General features: G+C 42.4%; 1 protein-coding gene across 1 annotated transcript; it reads left to right on the forward strand.

Annotated features, from left to right (window-relative positions):
* The first annotated feature begins 7,490 nt into the window (after positions 1-7,490).
* LOC144761770 (olfactory receptor 5AP2-like) lies at positions 7,491-16,971 on the forward strand. The gene is made up of 3 exons (XM_078647019.1): positions 7,491-8,408; positions 10,175-10,267; positions 16,522-16,971. The coding sequence occupies exons 1-3, from the start codon at positions 7,503-7,505 to the stop codon at positions 16,969-16,971; spliced, it is 1,449 nt and encodes a 482-aa protein (XP_078503145.1). The 5' UTR covers positions 7,491-7,502.
* The last annotated feature ends 7,083 nt before the right edge of the window (positions 16,972-24,054 follow it).

Here is a 24,054-nt window from a genome sequence, read left to right on the forward strand (position 1 = left end):
CCCAACTAGTCTACGAAAAGAAAACCCAGGAGGAGAAAGGACCCGTTCACCCCCCACCCACCCCCAAAAAGACTATTACTTGCAAACATTAAGAACACAACATAGCACAGTTCAAAGCCAACAGGAAGGGTACGGGGTCAAAGTCAACAGCTACTCCTGCTCTGTCGGGCCACCTTCCGCCCGATCCGACTTGCCAGAGTCCTCAAAAGGTTCAGGATCCGTAGGCAGCGAGTCAAGCCAGTCACTCACGACCCCAGGATGGTCGAAGAAAAAAGTACGATCCCTATGTACCACCCGCAGACGGGCCGGAAAGAGCATGGCATACTTCATAGACCTTTCCCGGAGTCTCTTCTTGACCCCTTGGAACCCCAGCCTCTGTTTCTGGACCTGTTGTGTAAAGTCCGGATAGAAGCTGACAGTAGAGTTCTCAAAGGCAATGGGACCAGACTGCTGCGAAGCCTGCAGGATAGCGTCTCTGTCCCGGAAATGAAAGATCCTCGCAATGATGGGTCGAGGGTTCGCACCCGATTTAGGTGTGCCGCCGGGGACCCTATGTGCACGTTCTACAGCGAAGAACTTGCTGAGACCCTTGGGCGCCAAGTGATTCAGCACCAGGTCTTCCACCAATAGGTCCGTCGAGGCAGCAGTCGATGACTCCGGGACCCCAATCAGGCGAATGTTATTGCGCCTGGCACGGCTTTCATAGTCCTCTAGGCACCCAGAGTAATAATCATTGGCTTTCCTCAGATTCCCGACTTCAGCCTGTAATTCAGAGACATCGGTGACCAGGCTAGAGGTTTTAAGATCCAGGGATTTGACCTTTTCGTTTGTCTTCGCCAAGTCAGCCCTGATCAGATTGACATCAATCGCCACCGTATCCAGTTTGAGAGTCAAGGCCTCATATTGTTGCCCCAATGAGGCCTTCATACCGGTGATGGTACCCATGAGATCTCGCAGCGAGGGCTCGTCTTCAATCGACGAGTCCTCCGGCATTGTCGTCGAGGGTTTAGCGACTGCTCCCGGCGATCCCTTAGCTAGAGTGTACCGGTCCATAATGTTTGTTTGCAGAGCACTCCCTCGAACGCCCGGTTTAGGCCCACGCTTCCCACCCTCAGGCTTGGTGGCCATCTTGGATCCTGGACCCGTACGGGTCGCCTGTTGACGGGTAAAAATGGTGACTGTGGAGGCAAATGTAGGACCAAAAGGGCGAAGGTGGTGCCAGTCTCAGATCTGGAAGCCGCTACAGATCGGCAGTAGAAGCGGAGAGACCAAGGGTGTAGGAGCGTCCGGCCGTCCACGGAGCCAACAAAGTCAGGTTGAGCTCCGGACAGGAATCGAAACCGAAAGCTGTCGCCTGCCCACGCAAGTCTGGCAGTCTGTTGTTGTTCACTTACTGGACGGCAAGCGAGACAAGATAGCGCGGGGCGTCACCCTGGAGCAGGCCAGAAAACTGCGACAGTCTGTAGCTCTGGACCCCGAAGTCCAAAAAAGTTCGCTGAAACGAGTAAATGAGCAGTAGAACTGTGCCAATAAACACCCGTCGTCCGAATCAGGATGAAGTACAGGATAGTCGATGGAGGTGGCGAGGGTCCGGGAGCCCTGTGCCCACGCGACCATCTTGGGTGCGCGCGAAGCTCCTCCTCCCTTTAGCTGATTGTTGACGTCGTTTTAGTGTGGAATTGTGAGTGAAATATTGCAGATGGTTTCTTCCCACCGTGAAACAGAAACTGGCCAATCTTCTTTTTCGTACTCGTCCATTTTCTTTTTTGTCTGGAGTTGGAGGACTACACCCACATTTACCTCCACGAGGAGCTGGTGTGTTTAAAGCCGGTGTGATTTGCTTTTGCATAACTACCCAAAATCTAATAAAAATTATACAGAATTGCTTGTAATCATGCAAAAAATCAAATCTGTCATTCTTCCCTCTATTTTAGTGCAAATCACATCCTTGAATCGATTTTTGACACAACCATACAGTTTGCACTAAAAAATTAGAATGTAAAATACAATTGCTGCAAACAAAAGTTGCTTGTTCTGGTTGTTCACATAGTTCCCGTGATCCCATGCTATACTTTTGCTGTAAACTATGATGTATGTTCTTAAATAACACAATGCAAAATTCCCAAAATGACAAAAATTACACACTGCATAATTTCTATTTCACCCAGGCCTAAGGAAAATGTCCATAAATATTGAATTGTGCATGTGACTGTTGTCATATTGGGACACGTACAAAAATGTTTTTAGGGGCTGGGCAAAGCCTGCCTTTCCCAGATACCCATCTCTGGAGGAAAACTCTCAGACATATTTACAAAGAAATAATACAGCGGCCTCTGCAAGCAATTTAGCAGTGTAATTTAAAAACGCAGGGATGCAATGTATTCACAAGAATACGGCACACCCCTGTGTTATCACTTAATCTGTGCGAAAAATTCCTTGCACCAGATACAAGATGCAATATTAGAATCCTACGTGCTCATTCACAAGGGTGGGTAGGGTTTGGTATTTTGAACTTCTATTCCTCCACTTTGCGTAAGCGCTTAACGTTATTTTAAGTGACCCTAGTCATTCCCAAGGAATGGAATTGGTAGGGGTCTAGCAGGTGTAATCCTTCCCCATGGCCTTCACTCAAGGCCAAGTTGAGATATGGCAAGTGGTACGGTCCTCAGGATTGCCACCTTACAATTCACAATCAACAATCACACACCCTGATTTTGTAATTCACTCACCTTTCCTCATTGGCTAATGAGGGCTAGGCTGTCTTGGCTTCTGACATTCGTATTCCACCCAATGACAGCGACTTCATCCAATGGCCCGGAAGGAATGTTGGGCTACTCACCCCACACTTTGCCCAAAGGCTGGGATGTGGTCACATAATGAAGAACAACTGCCAAAGATTCCTGTTTTCAATTGCAAAAGGACAACATTGGCTGTGCACAGTTTTTTTTTGACAAATCAGAAATTTACTCTTGGTGTTGACATCCGGTCAAATGCTGACCCAGATATACAAAGGCTTTTTGTTGAGATTTGCATCACTTTTTTGACACAGACATGATGCAAAATCTTTTATAGTATTTTCAAAACAACTGTTGATGTGTGTTATGTGAAACTAAATGCAAAAGCAAGGCAGCACACCCCGATTTCCAAAGTGTTGTAGAAATGGGTTTGGGCTAGTATTCAGTAGTCTATTTGGTAAGGGTGCTGATGACTGTTTTGGGGATTTCTCGGACAAGTATAAATTCTCTGTGACCTATTGCATGTCCTCTGTTTTTTGTTCCTTCCTTCCCTTTTGTTGCCTATCCCTTCCAGGCTATAGGTCACTTGTGTATGGTTGTGAAGGTTTGCACATTAACTTTATAACAGAACCCTGTACTAGTTTATTTCCTGACAATGTTCATGAATTAACTTTGTTTTGATCACAAAGCTGTGAGTCCCATACAAATACATTATTTAAGGTCATGGATCTCTGGTACTTATTTGAAAAATATATATTTCCAGATGCCCTTTTACTTTATCCAGTAAAATACGTGACATTGTATTTTATTGTACTCAATCTCTGTGTACCACCCCCTATCCATAAACACATGCTCTGCACCTTCATGACAGATATGGCTGTTGTCTAATCATTTTTCATACTCTATCATGATGTATTTTTCAGGTTCTGGAAATGAACACTTCTGAGACAATGTCCCCCAGGCCACCGTGAGCTCTATAAACACCTCCGCAGAACTCACACACCAGCCACATTCACAGAGAAGACACCGCCTCCATCTCACCAGCAGCCCAGGCACACTTGCTCCTCTGAGTCCATGCTCTGCTAATGGCCATCACTTCCCTGACACCCGGTACCCCTGGGAGAGTGGAACTGACCTGAGAGTCCAGAGCCCTGGAACAGTCTCAAGACACATCTGGAACTGAATACTTGCTGAAAGTAATAAACTACTTGAAGATGACGTGTTTTGTTTCAGAAATAGTTCATCTTTGATAGGGTATTTAGCATCTCTAGTTTCCGGTTGGCAAATATAACATTGGACTTAAACAACATTTTTTAAGTAAGCTTTCCAGTGTTTATCCTATTATAGCGGTAAAGATGGTTAGCCATGTCCTGGAGAGGGATGGGAAGCAAACATTTCTGACGAAACCTAGGGGCATATTATCATGGGGGTTTATCTCTGCTTTTTTGGCTAGCCAAGAAAGCGGAGATAAAATTATCTCCCTATTACCTAGCTGTCGCTAACACCAGTTAGCGACAGCTAGTTGGAGAAAGCGACCATCTTGGGCCCCACTTTGCATGTCAGAGAAATGTATCACTAATGACATGCAAATTGGGCGTGCCAAGATGTTAGCGACTGGAAACAGTCGCTAGCATCGCTATCTCCTATTACCAACTTTTGGAGATATTAGCGCTAAGCGCGAATATCTCCAAAAGCTAACACCTGCCCTGAGCAGTTCTTAGCCATGTTATCCAATGGGAGGTGGATAACATGGCTAATATTCATGTATTGCGGCTGATTTTTATCGCATTTGCGATAAACCTTGGTAATACCAAGGTTTATCTGCGATAAAAATCGCCGCAGCTCAGCGGTACATTTTTGTCTCTAACCAAGCAATAGCGATAATTATCGCTATTGCTTGGTAATATGCCCCCTAGAACTGACTTGATCTAAAATTGGGTAATCTGCAAATAGCTTGTAATTACTTTAACATGAGGAGAATGATTGACAGCTGTGGGACTTTCAAATATTTATCACATCACAGTATCTCTTTAAATTACGCGCAGAAATTCTGTTCACCCTCGTGTAACTGTGTTCTTGCTTCGTGGACATTTACACAGAGGTGGAATGAAGGAGCCGTGCATAGTCCTATGAGCACCCACAAATAGAACTTTGAATTTCTTTCCCCGCTTTCCTTTTCTATCTGCGCCGCAGGGACCATGGAGAAAGGGACATGTCAGTGTGCCTTTGGCATGAACACCACATGTATGGGCGGGTTGTGAAAGAGGTTTAGCCGCCAGGAAAATTAAAAGGATTTATAGCACATGTGTAGCCCATACTGTAAATCAGTAACAGAAAGCAGAACGGTTAAACATACAAGGATAAAAGGGTAGGACCTTACATTGTAAAATGTCCTAATGTCATACATTTGTGAGCAGAAATCTTAAGCTATCTAGGGGCCTGAATCGGAAAAGACTTGTATGAGTACAGGGAGCAGTTCTTCAGGCGAGCTCCGGGGCTCTTTCCTGTGCTCTTACATGCCTTGTTGAATACGCATTGAAACATACAAACCTACATTATTAAAGGGGCAGTCCTTTTTTATCTGTTTTAATTGCATTTGAACATTGTAAAAAATTGGGGTTGTTGGTTGACTGCGGATATGAGGGGAGGCTCCTCATGTTGAGCGGAGAAGCGTCACCCCACAAAGAAGAGCCCCAGTCCAGAGCTGAAAAGTAAAATGGTATTAAGGGTTATTTATTACCATCTTATTTTTCAGTAACCAACCTGTCCTGAACTAGGCATAAGGACGGGGCAGAGCTATTGCTGCTGAGTAGCAACAGGGAGCTGTGCTCTTAAGTTTAAAATGTGCATGTATCTTTGGCCAGCCGTCTTGTGATGCCCAGTCAGGCATGCACATTTTAAACCTCTATAACCCAGCTGCCTAAGTCTGCAGGGTTAGGAAATGTACAGGTCTCCAGTGCACTGAACCATGCTGATAAAGGCAGCTCCCCCCAACCCTGGTTCTTCTCTCATGCTGGCTAGCAACATGAAACAGCACTAGGATTGGCTTGGGAGTTGGGAGCCTGCCTTGAGGAGAGAAGACCGACCTAGGAGGACATTGTGCTTCTGCATTGTTTTTCCTGTTCCTGCGAAAGTAATGTGAGCTTTAAGAATCATGCTATTCCAAATGAGACTTAATAAAACGTACTTCCTTGTTAATGTGTACAGTGGTGTAGTATAAGCAACAAGATAATTTAGGGCTTGGGATAAGATGCTGGAATTGGCACAATTTTTTTTTATATTTCAGATACTTTAGTATGGAAACAGATAGGAAAGCTCTTGCACTAGTATGATAATGATGTGTGTGTATGATGTTTTCTATATCAGTCTACATTTTTTAATTATTATGCTCCTAAACTGTGACATTCATTTTAAAGTATTGCAGACATGATATTTCATTAGACGAGTAGCAATTAGTGAGGCAAATTTCATACTGACATTTTGAAACGTGTGAAGCACTTCATGATTTGACTGAGGTATTGATCAGCCACAATGAGGGTCTCTTCTGCCTCATAAATAATAATAAGGCAACTCACATTATATAATACCTTCTATGAGAGGCTGAGGATCAAGAAATTGAGTTTCCCAGGGGAGGATCGACCTTCTTGCAAGGGGTGGCATTTAGGTTTAAAGCAGACCATGGTCATTTAACGATGAGGTTGTGTTTACAATTTGTATTATGCTGAGAACATATCAGGTAGAGCATGAGGTGATACTCTACACCACTGCCCGCTCCTCCTGAGGCTGCATGATATGATTCCAAGTGGTTAATTGCTTCCTAAGAGAAAGCTTTCCCTCTGTGACTGAGTTACCACACAACATTTGGTGGTCAGTGACAGATCGATGATTTCCGTCTGCAATTGAGGTTGCAAACCATTGATAATTCATATTGCCACTTGCAAATAAAACAGAGCACTTCTTTCATGCACCCTCATATATCTGATTTGGCAATGGTCTGCAAAAGCTCTGTCATGAGTTTTAAAAACTCCTAAAAGGCTTTACATAGAGTGAAAATAGTATTTTGCAATTTCAATCACTATTATTTGGTATATTGCAGGGTTTGTGACGTTAGTGCATAAGGCCTTACATTGCTTAGTAAACCAGAAAGGCTGTCTTTGTTTGAACTCTATCTCCATAGTTATGCTCTAATTACTCAGATACCTGACAAACGAAATGATTTGTTAGATTCTGACACCTGTCAAAGAGTAAGTTGTGAAAGAATTCCACAGGAGGCTGATCTACAATCACAAGAGTAGTTTTACCTGGGACAAGATGGACTTCTTGTTCAGACTGGAAGTGACAAGGGCATATACATTACATCAATGTTTATATTAAAAATTAGGTAAATAATAAAAAAAAATTGTGGGTGAAAACATTAATTTCTAAGTCACATTTTGAAAAGGACATACAATATCAGACTTAAGGTTGTTTTTAAGGGAGCTTTAATACAAAAGCATTTGACAATCTAATATATGATATATAATCATCAAGAATTCATTTGGCTAAGATCCAACTTGTAATGTATATGTAACTAAAAATCAAATTGTGTACTGATTTTTTTGAAGCACCTTTCATAAGATATCCAGAAAATATGTATACATTTGTAAATAGTACTTAGAGGAAGACGCTTTGGGGAACTGCTATCTGATTTGCTCATTCATTTTCTTCTATGATAGGCCACAATAATCAAAATATATGTGTTCCCAACAGGTCCTGGTCTCTGAATCGATGAAAGAAAGAAACTGGACATCCGTGAAAGAATTTATACTCCTGGGTGTCACTGATGAACCAAAACTGCAGATTCCACTCTTCATAATGTTCCTCCTATTTTATATCATCACTCTTCTGGGCAATATTAGCATTGTGGCATTGGTCACAATATGTCCTCATCTTCACACCCCTATGTATTTTCTACTAAGTAATTTAGCTTTTGTAGATTTCTCTTATTCATCAGTTATTACACCCAAGATGTTGATCAATCTCATCTCTGAGACAAAGGCTATATCTCTGCATGGTTGTATGACACAGTTGTTTTTTTTCTCTTTTATGGGAAGTACAGATATCTTCCTCCTAGCGGCTATGGCCTATGACCGCTATGTGGCAATTTGTAATCCTTTGCTGTATGTTGACATTATGACAAAAGGCACCTGCCTATGCCTTTCAGGTGGGGCATATTCAGTTGCCTTCATGAATGCTTTGATTCACACAAGTTGTATGTCCAGACTTTCTTTCTGTGGACCAAACAAGATCACCCATTTCTACTGTGATGTCCCTCCTCTGCTCAAACTGTCCTGCTCAGACACTTTAATAAATGTGACAGTAGTGGTTTCCATGGCTGGTAGCATCTTGGGATCTAGCTTTATCATTATCTGTGTTTCATACATTTACATAATTTCAGCTATCTTCAGGATTAATTCATTTGAAGGGAGAAGTAGGGCCTTTTCTACATGTTCCTCCCACTTTTTCTCTGTTGTCTTGTTCTATGGGACTCTCTCCTTCATGTATCTTAGACCCAGCTCTATTTACTCCATGGACCAAGACAGAGTGGCTTCAGTGTTTTACACAGTGGTGATACCCATGTTGAATCCCCTTATCTATACACTTAGAAATCAGGAAGTCATAAGGGCACTAAGAAACACCATATTGAGAAAGTGGACATGAAACCAAATGTACCATTGTAAACTCATCTACTGCCTGCTCCCTGCCTACCTTTTATTAGTTAAGAAGACATTATTTAGCAATAGACTATATAGTGCACAAGGTATTCACAAATATGGGCAGATCTCTATAAGTGTCTGTATCACTTTATACACACAGACATGGATTTTATACATGTTACAGTGATTGTAAATGTATTCATAATGTTTTCAAACTCTTCTAATAATGTATTGTAACGTTATAAAGTACATTTATGCAGCATGATATTATACATTACTGTTTCTCTAAATATGAATTTGCCAGCCAGATGGATGCATACATAAATATGTTATTACAGTAAAAAAGCCTTTTCAATTGTTAACTGTTGTTCAGAAAATGTTATGGAGTGTTTCTGGTAGAGTCCGTTTGGGTGTCATAAATGGCAGGCTCGCTATTCTATATCTCTGTAAGAAGTAGTTATTTTTACACTTGTACATCAAGAAGTAGAGCTGATGTTGCCTAGTAAATGTGACACTGGGAAGAAACATTCTCCTAGTCAGATATAAGTTATGTTTGTATCAATATAGATTGCATTCCGGTGCCTAATTAAATTCAATGTTACTTCCTGAATTATTCATGACATATAATTTTGTGCAAATTCATTATATGTAATTGGGAAAGCACATTATAAACTTTGCTGCGAGAAAATGCCCCTTTGTGTGTGGTCACTGCACCAAATCTTGTGGAATTTTAACTCTGGATTTTGTACTTTGCACCTTGGGAAGTTGCCGTCCAGTGCCCAATGTCTGTGCTATGACCCCTAAAACATGTAAAATAGTCTAATCCCTGATTGGCATACTTAACTCTCCAGTAGAGCCATAATATATAGAGCAGAAAATACACCCATGGCTTGAAAATTTAAATGTCACCTGTCGTCACAATCTTGAACAATTACCTGATATTTTAATTTCTGCTCTGAAAATAACAATGATTTCAATACAATGATTTTCTTCGAAACTAAATTCAAACTAACAAATTCCTGTGAATTACTAAAAGGATCAGACTGCCCAACTGGGAAAATGGGAATGGAAGATAGAAGTGACAAATACAGGCTTCATGACTTTATCTGGTCGTCTTCAAACTATTGATAGCTGAGTTCCTTTGTCTCAAAGACTATAATATGGTAGCTGCAAATCATTTACTGTAATTATAATGCAACATTCCCTGAAATTGAGAAAGCAATAGAAATCAATGTTATTCGCAATATTATGTTCTTTTTCAGGTAATTTCTTATTATTATTTTCAATATACTTTGATTCCCACCAGATGATTCACTGTTCCCTGCTATCTTTTATATTCACTCTCTTTTTTGCTGTTTGCATTCTTAGGTTGCCCACTGTTGCACTTTCCAAGGCTGGTACAGTGTCCCCATGGCACTCTTTTGGGTACTTGATTGGGGTTCATTTGTTCAACAGTTTAGTTAATCCAAAAATTGTGTTCCAATTTCTTTTTCTTAGATATCCAATTTTTTGAATACTTCATAATATTTCTTCATAAATCATTAATTTAATTAATTCATGTCTTCTCCATCTTCGAATTACTTACATCCTTAATGCATTTCATTTGAGACATCATTATCTTTCATCAGGAGGTAAATGTATGCTATAGAATGAAAAAGAAATGTGTTCAAACATAATTCACCCACATTTTTGATCTCATTGCTAGTTTTTTCAACTCATAGTTTGGTGTCTATTATTCAATCTAAGTTCATCTGGCAACACATAGTTTTATATTCCAAGCATCTGATATGGCTTCTCATGACATTATTTCTCAACAAACCAACCCTGGAATCCAGTGTATTATTCATGCATATTGCAAACGTTCAATTCAGGGTCATAAACAAGTGTCATATCCTGTTACAAAAAGGTAAATCAAATATTCACATTAATGATGATGGATGTATTAAAGTCATAAGCAAATTGTCACATCTTGTTAAAAAAAGGTCAATCAGCAATTCATGTTAATGCCGATGGTTAACAGCATGATCGCTAACCATTCAATGAATGGTCATAATTAAAAACATGTTAATTTAACTTAACTGGCCCCATATCAAAGTATCCTGTGGCATGTGCCATTATCACTGTGCTGTCCACTAAACATATTTCCCATTCAAAAAGTGCTCATGTTGACAACACATGTGCATCAAAATCATAATGATTCAGAGATTATCCTGTCAACAGGTTGCCCCACGTGTATATACCATTAATAATGGTGACTTTACCTATGCAATCCATACTAATGAACATGTTCATTCAAAACATGTGTGGCGTGGTGTGGCGTTGTGCCCCTGATGTAGAAAGGCTAATCGTCATATTTTTCTGTGGTAAAAAAATATTAAACTATGAACAGAGTGTAAATTCTATACTCAAGATGTCCCAATAGTAGAAATGCTATTTTTGAATAATCAAAAAAATCTTTTCATTTGAAACTTTGAAAACTGTGAAGTGTGCTCCCCAAGTGTGTATTATTCAGTCCTGTTATTCAGTCCTGCAGAACCTCCAGTGTTATAAATGAAAATATTCTAAAATAATAAAAAAACATGCTTCAGTGAGATAAACACCAGATAATTTATCATAGATAAACGCAATATTTGTGAAACAGCAAAACCGTCTCTCAGTAACAAAAATGTTCTTGGACACTCCCACCACTTCACTTCAAAACCATCCTCTACCCTTCCAGCCTCCTGGGCAAATGCCGGATGTCCACTATGGCCAGTCCAGCCATGCCCAAGTGTTAGACCTGTCAGTCTTGGAGTGGTGTCCTCCCAAACCTTTTCCTTCGCTTCTCTTATTTTTACTGGATACAATTTTTGTTGGCCATAGAACTCTGTGCACTTTACTACTGCTAATGTGCTTGTGTTCTCTCCTATAAACATGGAAGTATTGGCTTACAATCAATGGGCATATTTAATATACTTGTAAGTCCCTAATGGAGTAGTACTTCAGGTATCTGGGGTTTGTAAATTAAAAGATACTGGGGAGTCTATAGCAGGGCAGGAGCCATGAGGCTCCCTCCCTGCCATAGCAAACTACAGTGTCCCAGGGGCGATCACCCCGGGACACTGCAGGAGTCGGCCCTGGGGGGTGGTGGTGCCCAGGGCCATGACAAGGCTCAAGCAGGGGGGCAGCATGGACCCCCTCCCACAATTTACAAAGCCCCAGGAGGTGGTGGTCCCCAGGGTGTGTGGGGGGGGCTTGAGCCCCCACACAGGGTATTTTTTTTTTAAAAGCCCCGGGGGTTGGCGGTCCCCGGGGCTGCGGGGAGGCAGTGTGCCCCCCTGCAATCACAATTAAGTCAAGCCCCGGGGGCTGGCGGTCCCTGGGGATTGGGCCCCCCCACACTTTATTTTGAGCATGGTCCCGGGGCTTCTCCCCCAGGGACTAATTAGCATCGAAGCGCGGGAGCCCGCGCTTTGTTTTTTTATTTATATCGGCAGGACCCACACACCCTGCACAGATTTTGCCGATTTAAAAAAAATACAAAACATTTTTGGGCCCTGGGGGTCCTTGTGGCACCCTCTAAGCAGGCCTAGGGGGTCTGGGTATTATGAACCTGCCTCTTTTTGCATTTTGGGCATTTGTTTTAATGTTTTCTTGGGCCTCGGTTCTACCACCAGTAGGTAATATATATTTATACATATTACCTACTGGCGGTTGCCAGTAGGTAGTTATAGTTAGGACCAAGTTTCCATAGCAAGAGCATTTATTGTTTTGCTTATAACTTTGACGTTGTTTGATGAATCGTCATGAAACTTTCAAAACTAATTCTTTGTTGATATCAGATCTTATGTTAAAAGTTTGGGTGTGATACGTCAAGGGGGGCCAAGAAAAAAGGAGGGTCCTAAAATGTGTTTTTTCCATATTAATTTCTATAGGAAACTTGGTCTAGAAAGCCCGCTTTTATTTATTTGGTGTAAATCCGTTCAGTAGTTTTTGAGAAATATCAAATTTACAGATATTGATATTTGGGATTTCTACCATCTGATTGACTGAGGCGTTACAAGCATGAGGTGGCACCAACCCTATCCATATGAAGTCCGTGCCAAGGGGATGGTTACACATGTGGGATCGTCTTCTGTTGAACTGAGTTAGTGGCAGCACGTGTCGCCAGCCTTCCATATGACAATATGCCTCACTGATTGAAGGGTGTTTGGTGCTGTAGTTGTCTCACGGAGTTGGGGGTCACTGCTATTCAGGACTCATGACACAGTTACACATGTGGAATCGGCTTGTGTTGAAGACAGTAAGTGGCACCACGTGTCGCTGGTGTTCCACAGTGTACGCCAGAGGTAGCGGTGAGCAAGGGCCCACAGTCCCGTGCATACATTAGTAGCCCCACAAGCCTGCGTAGTGCGGTTTCAGTGGCACCACGTGTCGCTGGCCTTCCATATGCAAATATTCCTCACTGATTGAAGGGAGTCTGGTGCTATGGTTGCTGCGAAGAAGTTGGGGTTGCTGCAATTGAGGACTCAGGACACAGTTACACACATGGGATCGGCTTGTGTTGCACGGAGTTAGTGGCAACACGTGTCCCCAGCCTTCCATATGGAAATGTGCCTCACTGATTGAAGGGAGTCCGCTGCTGTAGTTGTCTCATGGAGTTGGGGGTCACTGCGATTCAAGACTCAAGACACAATTACACATGTGGGATCGGCTTGTGTTGAAGACAGTTAGTGGCACCATGTGTCGCCGGTGTTCCACAGTGTACACCAGAGGTAGTGGTGAGCAAGGGCCCACAGTCATGTGCATAAGTAGGTGTCCCACTGGCATGCCTAGTGCAGGTTCAGTGGCACCACGTGTCGCTGGCCTTCCATATGCAAATATTCCTCACTGATTGAAGGGAGTCTGGTGCTCTGGTTGCTGCAAAGAAGTTGGGGTCGCTGCAATTGAGGACTCAGGACACAGTAACACATATGGGATCGGCTTGAGTTGAACAGAATTAGTGGCAGCACATGTCGCCAGCCTTCCATATGGCAATATACTTCACTGATTGAAGGGAGTCTGCAGCTGTATTTGTCTCACATAGTTTGGGGACACTGTTATTCTGGACTCAGGACAGAGTTCCACATGTGGCATCGGCTTGCGTTGAGCAGGGTTAGTTGGTACCATGTGTCGCCGGTCTTCTACAGTGTAGACCGGAGGCAGCGGTCAGCAAAGGCTCACGGGCAAGTGACGTTGACTTGAGCTGCACAGATTGGGAGCATTTGGTCTTCTTAATCCATTATAGTCTCTTACAAAATATGCGTTGTTACTAATCTTGAATTGTGAACCGTGTAACCCCAGTGTAGGGTGTAGGCAGGAGTCAGGATGGGCACACAGCCACGTGGCGTTGAGTTGAGCTGCACAGTTAGTGGCACCTGGAGCACTCAGCCTGTGCACACTGTGTGATGATACGTGGTCCTGGCGGGCCACACTGGGTTCAATGTCTTGCCTTGATAAGGCCACATGAAGATGACTTATGGTTCAGTGAGTTAGTAGCACCCGAAGCACACAGCGTGTGCGCATTGTACGATGATGCGTGGTCACGGCGGGACACACTGGGAGCAACGTCTCTTGCAAACTGGACTGCATCATCTGCAATTGCCACTGCATCTGAATTGTGAGCCCTGCTGTCTGCAGTGTAGATCAAAGGCAGTAGTTAGCATAGACATTGAGGAATGCTTTTTGTCACTTCTTGACAAAATCCGAGGACATAGAGTACAATTCTCTGTGCAATTAATAAAGGCTGAATTCAAATTGTGAACCCTGCTGTCCGGAGTGTAGGCTGGCCTATCTATTCATACTCCTACGCTGGATTGGCATACGTTGGATCTGACCACTCGGCTTCTGCTTCCAGGAGGGGACAACACAGCTACATGACCGAGATCTTCCCCACTGCCTGAGGTAACATGGTGGTATCCGCTGTGCACTACAGTACAAGTATCAATAGTATATCTCCACATGGAGATGTTTGTGGTTTGCATAGTGAGGTCAGTGCAGCACATCAGTGTTACAGTTGGCATTGTGTGCATTATTATTGATGAGTGACTTGCTTTCTTCATATATAGTTGGTTGCCACATCTCCCAACATTCAGCTACTGTGCGGATGAGGTGCCATGGTATTTTGGGAAGGTCCGGTGTCCTGTTTTGCGCTGCCTTGCTTGTTAGGAGCGGGGGGTGGTCCGGGGGGGGACGTTCTGGTGGTGGTGGCGCTGGGTGTTGCGGTCTTGTTGGGTGTCGGACCTGCATGATCAGTAGCTCTATCACATTTTGGTCTTTAGATGTGTCTCTGAGTTGGGTCTAATTCACGCAGTAGTTAGTCAACTTCCTTACACCAGATAAAGGTTGATGTTAATTTGTTACTGCTAACTCGGCTTATCGCCTGCTTTTTGGATTGCATTGCAGATTTGGCTGGTTGTTGAAAATATGGGGAAGTGGTGTTTTCGTGGTTATTTTGCACAGCAACTCCTACTTTGTGTGTTATTAGCGTTAGTTGTTGACTCTCTTTTGTGGCGATTGTTGTTGGTGGAAGGTATCGATGGCAGAGTGGTGAGATTTGCAGTTTTTCCTAGGTTGAAAATGGGATCATAATTTAAAAACACAGAAAAAAGATAGGTTTAATGAACATTATAAATAGATATTAGTATTTAAAAAACCTTTGAAATTCACTGAAAAAACCATAGGTTTCAGGAACGTTATCGTTAGAAATTAGCATTTAAAAAACCTTTGAAATTCACTGAAACAACATAGGTTTTAGAGACTTTATAGTTAGGAATTAGCATTTGAAAATCCTTAGAAATTCACAGAAAAAAACATAGGCTTCAGGGATGTTATAGTTAGTTTGACATTTCACTCATACAAAACAATAGAAATTTGGCTGTTAGAGTTAGTTGAGCTAACTATATCTCGCGTCCCCGCAATGCATCATTCACAACATGGTCAGTGACATCACTGATGACATCTCAAATGACAACACTGATGACATTGGCCGCTGGAAAAATGATTTAGGAATAAATTAAGTTTTGGATGAATACTGCTGGAGTGCGACCATTTACCTCCACACTGAGGTTTGTGAATAAAAATTTGTGGTTTGGTTCAAACCGCTGATCACACACCTTTAAGAGTGCCTGAAATACGGGAAAAGTGAACCGCTGTGGTATTGATATATATATATATATATATATATATATATATATAAATGCTCCTGTTTCAAAGAAACACTGCATCTCACTTGAAAACTCAAAATCTGCACGCTCTCAGAAATGCACTTCAAGTGATCAAGCCTCTAGGGAAGTGAAGCGCATTGTGAATAAACACGGCGGTAAACATTTACTGATACAGAGTCTTGCATTCCTGAGAGCACGCAGATTTTGAGTTTTCAAGTGAGATTTCAACAGCGGTGTGATCCACCAGCGTGCACGGCACTCTCCACGGGTCCATAGGAGTCCAAAAGGAGTGGTATTTTGGTGGATATATATATATATCGGGAGGCTCGAGTAAATGCTATGGGGCATATTACCAAGCAATAGCGATAATTATCGCTATTGCTTGGTTAGAGACAAAATGTTACCGCTGAGCTGCGGCGATTTTTATCGCAGATAAACCTTGGTATTACCAAGGTTTATCGCAAATGCGATAAAAATTGGCCCCAATGCATGAATATTGCTGAAAAGTCAGCGATATTCATGCATTACCGAGCGAATGCTCTTAGCCATGTTATCCACCTTCCATTGGATAACATGGCTAAGAACTGCTCAGGGCAGGTGTTAGCTTTTGGAGATATTCGCGCTTAGTGAGAATATCTCCAAAAGTTGGTACTAGGAGATAGCGAAGCTAGCGACTGTTTCCAGTCGCTAACATCTTGGCACGCCCACTTTGCATGTCATTAGTGATAAATATCACTGACATGCAAAGTGGGGCCCAAGATGATCGCTATCTCCTACTAGCTGTCGCTAACTGGTGTTAGCAACAGCTAGGTAATAGGGAGATAATTTTATCTCCGCTTTCTTGGCTTTCAAAGCCAAAAAAGCGGAGATAAACCCCCTTGATAATATGCCCCTATGTTCTCTGAGGAACTCCCTGCCACGTCCGCCGCTGCACATGACAAACCAGACATACATGGAAATACCAGCACCGACACGTTATCTAACAAGATCAAAGCTTTGGAGAAAAAGTCTCACCAAGAACAAAGTAAATGGTGGGAGGCGAGGTCCCTACAAAAATACGCTGAAGTCAACAGAATACCGAGGGGGCTCAGGATATTGACATCACCCACCTACGAAAACCCGAATCCTGAACTGATGCGGGAATGGGCGGACAACAATCTGGAGGCATCCAGACGCTCAGTACTGATTTTCATCAAGTACGCAGAAATTGACCGTGCAAAGCTCCTGGATGAGATTGCAATAATGGATGAGGAGTTGGATGCACTGGGCGACTCTGAGGAAAAGACAAAACTTCTAACGGAAATGTCTACCCGTTTGAAAAAGGAAGAAGAAAAAATAATTGCACGTAAAACCTAAAAATTTGCAAGGGACAGACAGGACTATTTATTAGGGCAAATTTTCACTTTCTCAAGAAAGTACGACGGAGTGCGGAGGCCAACTGGGAGTGCACAACAAAACACACAAGGCAAAAGAAATTACAAACGTGTACAACCTAATGCTGGGGATACGACAGCCTCTGATTTTAGCTCGGAACTAGGAAGTGAAAATGAATCCGAGTCTAGGGATACCAATGCCACAAGTAGTGGTAAAAAACCATCTCCGGGCGAAGAGATCTTTTTTTGTGCGAGGAACGCCTCCGATCCCTAAGACCGGGAACAAGAAAAAACTACACAGAAAATGGAAAAACTTCGCCCGCAGAAGAAGGAGGAGGGCGAGGGAGAGGGCAAAGTCAAGGGAACACAGGTCAACAGAAGAGAAGAGGCAGGGGTCAGTGGTACAAGAAATAAGCAGTCACACGGAGCAAACGATAATAAATCTGACACCAATGCAATTGACCACTAAGGAGGAGAATATCCTTAGATTGGGTTTATCGTATGCACCAAAGACCAATTTTAATTATGCAGCCACTCGTGTGGACTTCTACAAAGCGACCTGTAAGTTGAAATTAAAAAAGTACCATGAACTAAGACACAGTGGGACAACCAGTAAAACAATAAGGCTGAACAAAATCCCTCATTAACCTAGGAACTGGACACCCTATGGTTGAATGAGGGGGACGATACCATCAGTCACAACACCAATGACAACATCGGGTCTGATAATATGTCTAAAAAAACATCAATATTCAGTAGGACGAACTTGCCTAAACCACTCACCCCATTCAAACCTCCATCGACATTTTGCCCTATCATGCCCCGGGATGTAATTGAGGTGTTACATGAGAATCTGGTGAGAGACCTGAAGGAACTACATGGTAAAATAAGTATGACAAAATATAGACATGATCAAACAACATCTGATTTTCTATGTTCTATGTTCTATGTTAGGGGATTTATAAAGCGCACTTACACCATAGATCTCTTGGCGCTGTTCCTACATGAGCTGCTGCGGGGGCCGGATTAGACAGTTTGTCCGAAAAGCCAGGATTTTAGGGTTTTTCTGAATGCTAAAAGGTTATCGCAATTCCTAACTGATAGAGGAAATGAGTTCCAGAGTCTGGGGGCCAAATAGGCAAACCTACGCCCACCTTGACGTCTCAGTTTGATCGACGGAATGGACAAAAGATGGAGATGGGCGGAACGAAGATTGCGAGTAAGGACATGTTTCGAGACTAGGCTGTTAAGAAATCTGGGACTGGAACAGTGTAAAGCCTTAAAAATTATGCAGCCCGTTTTGAATGCAGAGCGTTGCGCCATAGGTAGCCAGTGTAGAGTGCGCAGCAACATCCTGGCAGACTGCCATCTTGGCTGCTTGTAAATCAGTCTCGCCGCTTGATTTTGAATTATTTGTAGACGATTTACCAGGCCAAGAGGAAGGCCAGTGTAGAGAGAGTTGGAAAAATCAAGGCGGGAGAGTACCAGCGCAATCACCACCTGAATCAAGGCTTGGTGAGATAACAGATGGGAGATCTTTCTTATTTTTCGAAGTTGGAACGAAGAGGAAGAGATAACCGTGCCCACATGACCCTTCAAGGAAAGATCGGAGTCTATAGTTACTCCCAGGCTTTTTACTGATAGAGATGGGACAGGAGGGGGGCCTAAGGCAGCCGGCCAAAAGTGAGGTCCCCAGCTAGTGAGACTCTTCCCCGGCAGAACCAATTCGGTTTTCCCTGGGTTGAGTTTTAATTGGTTCTGATCCATCCAACCTTGGATATGTAGCAGTGTGTCCTGGAATTCAACAGCTGCATTTTGGGAGTCCAACTTAAAAACCAGCTGAAGATCATCAGCATAGTTGAATACAATTGCGTTCCTGGTCTTGAGTGAGTGGATCAGGGGACGGATGTACAGATTGAACAACAGTGGAGACAGGGATGAGCCCTGGGGGACTCCACATGAGGTAGCCAGGTTAGGGGCCGTATAGCTCCCAAGATGTACCGCCTGGGTTCTACCTGTCAAAAAGGATTCTATCCACTCATAAGCTGTTCCCCGAATCCCTGCTTGTTCGACACGGTGCATTAAGATGTTATGATTGACCGTGTCGAACGCAGCCGACAGATCAAGCAGTACGAGTGCCTGCGGAATGCCCTTATCAGCATTGGCTCTCAGTGTGTCCATCACCGCCAAAATTACCGATTCTGTAGAGTGGGCGGGCCGGAAGCCAGCTTGGTTTGGTTCAAGATAGTTGGAATTTTCGATGAACTTTGACAAGCATCTAGCCACATGGGCCTCCAATATCTTTGAAAGGTAGGGGAGGAGTGAAATCGGGCAATAGTTAGCAGCGATGGAAGGATCTACTCCTGGTTTCTTAAGGAGGGGAACTAACATGGCTTTTTTGAAAGCCATAGGCACTTCCCCTTTGCTTAGAGATTCATTGAGAAGGGGTTAGAGACTGTATGGTAAGGCCGAAAAGACTTCCTTCAAAATAGTAGGGGGACTTGACTCGGGATATTAGTTCGAGTAAGGTGACAGAATCAATTTCCACGAGTTGATCTAAGACAAAAGGATTATCAGGGTTGGCCCCAGGGGGTTCCTCCTGAACTGCCAGAGGGATACTAGCCCTAATGGTCTCTATTTTCTCCACGAAGAAATTGTTCAGTGCGTTACACTGCTCTTGTGTAGGAACCAAACAGGGAGTAATTCTATCTTCGCTACTCAGATTATTAACAATCCTAAAGATTTCCCTGGAATTGTTAGAAGCAGCGAGTACCTTAGTGGAGAAATAGGAGGTTTTAGCAGCCAGTAGGGCATTCTTATAATCACTACGGGCAGTGAGATAAAGTGATCTTTCATCACTGGCATAGCTGTGCCTCCACTTCCTTTATGACTGGCGTAGAGATAATTTTTCAATTTAAGGTCCGCAGTAAACCATTTGTGGGCTACGGCCTGTCTCGCCCGGGGAAAATTGACGAGAGGGGCATGGATGTCACTAGCCGCTAATAGCCAGTTAGAGATGCCCTTTTCCATAAAGTCGACATTATTATTGGTGTCAACAGGGGGGAGGGAGCTGGTTAGAGTGGCCATGAAATCCTGGAAGGCTAGCGATTTCCAATTTCTGGTCTTACCTCCTGCAATCTTTGATAGCTTAGCCCTCCCATTAAAGGTAACTGTGAATTCAATTAAATGGTGATCCGACCAAATACATGGAGAGATCGACAAGGATGACAGTTCAACATTGTGTGACCATAGTTGGTCCAAGATATGGCCTTTTATGTGTGTAGGGGCCATGATATGTTGGACCAAGTTTAAGTTGGTGAGTGTTTCAGACAATTCTGCCGACTGGGTCCCGCCACCAACATCGTTAAACCAGTAATTCAGATTTCCTATAAGCAAGACTCTGGTGTGATTCATAGCAAGATTGGCTATCTGTTCGCTAAGGGAGAGGGGGAAAGAAGGCAAGGACTGGGGAGGACGATAAATGAGTACTAGCGCAAAGGATCCTGAATTTGTGTCGAAGTTGATGACCATATTCTCGACCCCGGGAAGGGTCAAAGAATTCAATTTATTGAACTTATAGCTTTTATTTATGATAGCCGCAACTCCCCCTCCCGGCTTCCCCACAGGCCTGTTGACTGAAAAGATGTAATAGTCAGCCGGAAGGGCGGCTAAAATGTCAGGGGTGGAATCAGGGGTGAGCCAAGTGTCAGAGAGCAGAAGAATGTCTGGTTTGGCTGACTTTAACAATAAGAAGATATCTAGTTGGTGCCTCACCATCGAGCGGGTATTAAGATACATAACCCGCAGGGAAGTCGACTTAGGTTTTATCGGTGACTTCATAGTTTGTTGGGGAGGGGCAGGATAGACTGCATTATCATGCGAGATGCCATGCATCCTAATCCGATCCAGAGTGTCCAGTGGAAGCCCGGAATCATGGTGCTCAAGAGATCTCAGCTCTTCTGAGCAATAGACCATAGTTTGGCCAGGGTTTGAATTGTTGGTGGATAGGACAATAAAGTGATCGTCCGCCCCAGTGACAAAGGGGGCAATATTGTGCTTCTAACCAAATCGGACTATGATAAGGAGGCATTCAGTCAACTCAGTAATCGGGACCATTATGAAAGACTCAAGGGGGATGAAGTTAAAAACATGCAAAGTGAATATCACCTTTTGTTGCAAAAATGGAAGACACAGAAACTTTTAAGTGAATCTGAGTATAAATATCAATAAATGGATCACCCTGTGATACCCTCGTTATACTTCATCCCGAAAGTCCATAAGGACAGGAACAATCCCCCTGGCAGACCTATCATCTCGGCCAGGGGGCTCTATTAGAACGGACATCTATATACATAGACTATTTCCTCCAGAGTCATGTGAAAGAATTAGACTCTTATGTTAAGGACACAGGGGATTTCCTGTCGAAAATCAGCGATATACATGTATGAGAGGAAGATTGGCTAATAGCCCTTGATGTTACTTCCCTCTACACGAGTATTCACCATCTTCTTCAAACCTCATATTCTAGGTTTTCTTTTGGAGCAATATATATGTATTCCATTGTGATAAGATCAAATTGATGAATTGGCTCCAAAATGGGTGGGCAATGATGCACAATGATATACAACTCATTTATGTATTATTCTATAAATTCAGTATAAGTTCAAAGTAAGGGGTCGTATTCTTGTGTATATATTTAGAGAAACCAGATATATTTCTCCTCGGTCTATAATTTAACTGGGCTCAGTTAAATAGTGTAATAATTTATGTCTGAAAAGTCATGAGCAGTGAATATATGAATTTTAAATTGCACAAAGCACTTTCTTTATTATGGTTTTACACAAACAAAACATGTCATATCAGACAGTATTTTGATAGTTTTTTGTGGGATACAAGGCACTATTGCACATGAAACATTTTAATGTCAGACCGGGTAGGGGCTTTTATCTATGTAAAGAACAGGTGAATACTCAATCTCCCAATCAAGTATAATGGAAGAACAGTGTGGGAATGGTTTTATAGATTATATGCCTTTTATTTGACATTTCCTACTTGTAATTTTTATGGACTCTTTATGATACTGTGTTTCTGTTAAGTGTATTTAACTATGTGAGAATTCTCTTTTTTTGATACATGAATTTTGCGATATTTTGCACAAACGTGTTTAACCATATAGATGACATGAATATGTGTATTCAAATGAATTAATTAGGTGACCACTCTATACGGCACTGTATTACACAGTGATTGATCCTTTTATAAGCCCACTTTCTAGATCTATGTATCATCATATTTGGGATTATTAACTATGTGAGAATTCTTGTTGATACATGAACTTTGCGATATTTTGCACGAAGTATCTAACCATATAGATGTTTTTAATATCCATTTTACAAATGTATTAATTTGGTGACCATTTGAAACACTAATGTATTATACATTGAATGTCCCATTTACAAGCCCGCTCTCTAGGTCTATGGTTTACCATCCAATTAAACCTAAACACTGTCACTTTAAATATTTCACCCTCACTCATTGTCGCTGTCATGTGAGCAAGGCACTGGGGTGCCGAAACGTCATGGAACCGACAAGCGAATAAATTATTCAACACTGTGAAATTTGGTCCGTGCTTTCTGTTCCTGCGCATGCTAGGGAAGAGTGGCAACGCGCAGGAGACTTTTGTCTTCAATATATATATATATCTATTACCTACTGGTGGTCGCCAGTAGGTAGTTATTGTTAGGACTTAGTTTCCATAGGAAATCCGCAACATTCTATTGGGAATAACTTTGGAGCCGGTCGTTGAATCTTCGCGAATTTCCTCGAAAGAAGATGGCCGGCTCTGCTTCGCTCCTTCCTCGAAAGTCTTGGGAAGATTCGTCAAGCGGGGGCCAAGAAAAAAGGGGGTCCCAAAACGTGTTTTCCCCATGTTAATTTCCATAGGACGATTAGACACGGCTACAGCCCGAACCGCTGAACGGAATTACACCAAATTTGGGAAAATGGTAGGGTCTGGTATGCATATCACCCTTTTGGTTAAATGGTGTAAATCCCTCCAGTAGTTCCTGAGAAAATCAAAAGAAAATAAAGTATATATATCTGGGCGGAGCCTAACCACACATCTCATCGTGAGATCTCTTTGGTTGTCAGCACTTCATCCAAGCAGTGTTGGCAGCCATCTTGGGACCAATATACATGATAGCACCTCATTAAAAAGCATTGCAGTTAATAGAAGGTTTTAGGACTTTAGTTACATTATAAATCATTTGTTGATGGTACCATACTCATTTTAGGAATTGTGGTGTGTTCTAAGGTGATTTTACCATGTGAAAAATCATTCTGCTGGGATATCATGAATCATGTTTGAAAGAAAACTATTATCTCATGCTTTTCCCACAGCGGTTTGGAAGGGGATCTGTAAGCTAAACTAAAAGCATATTTTCTGTAAATTCACATTATCTTTCTCAGTCATGTGAGAATGAAGTCTGACATTCTCAGTAAAACATGTACATCCAACAAGGACAGAGACTGTCAGTTGATTCCTTTGTGTTCTACTGCAGCTTCCCAGTGTAGTGTAGTTCCTATATTCCCAATAGGCTCTGCGCATTGGAATAATATAAACAGCAGTGTAGACGTAGGACTGAGGTCGACTAGGTCTCTACTGACTATATTAGACTTAATTAGTTTTGCCAGCTAGCTCAGAGGTCACTAGAAACTTTTTCGAATGTTCAAGGAGTTACCTTTCCTGATTAGACAAGAAAGGATTAGTTTCTGACAACCATAAAACATGACAACTTTGCTCCCTCAGAATAAGAGTGTATCTCTAGAGTCGTGTGAAAACAGTAGACAGCTATTTTACTCAGTCAATCGTGCATACTTAGTTTCACCAGAGTGCAGAGAATAGAGAGACTGGCGTTTTAAATAAAATGTGTTATTTATTGAGCAGTCTTCTTTCTCATGCAAGAGAAATGAATTGCCACAATTGCAATATTTAGTATAAAGTAAAGTGCGTACAGTAAAAGGAGTATTATAAAATAATACTGTAAAAGCATTGATACGGTTTCTA

Source organism: Lissotriton helveticus, chromosome 1_1, assembly GCF_964261635.1.
Source record: "Lissotriton helveticus chromosome 1_1, aLisHel1.1, whole genome shotgun sequence".
NCBI classification, from domain to species: domain Eukaryota; kingdom Metazoa; phylum Chordata; class Amphibia; order Caudata; family Salamandridae; genus Lissotriton; species Lissotriton helveticus.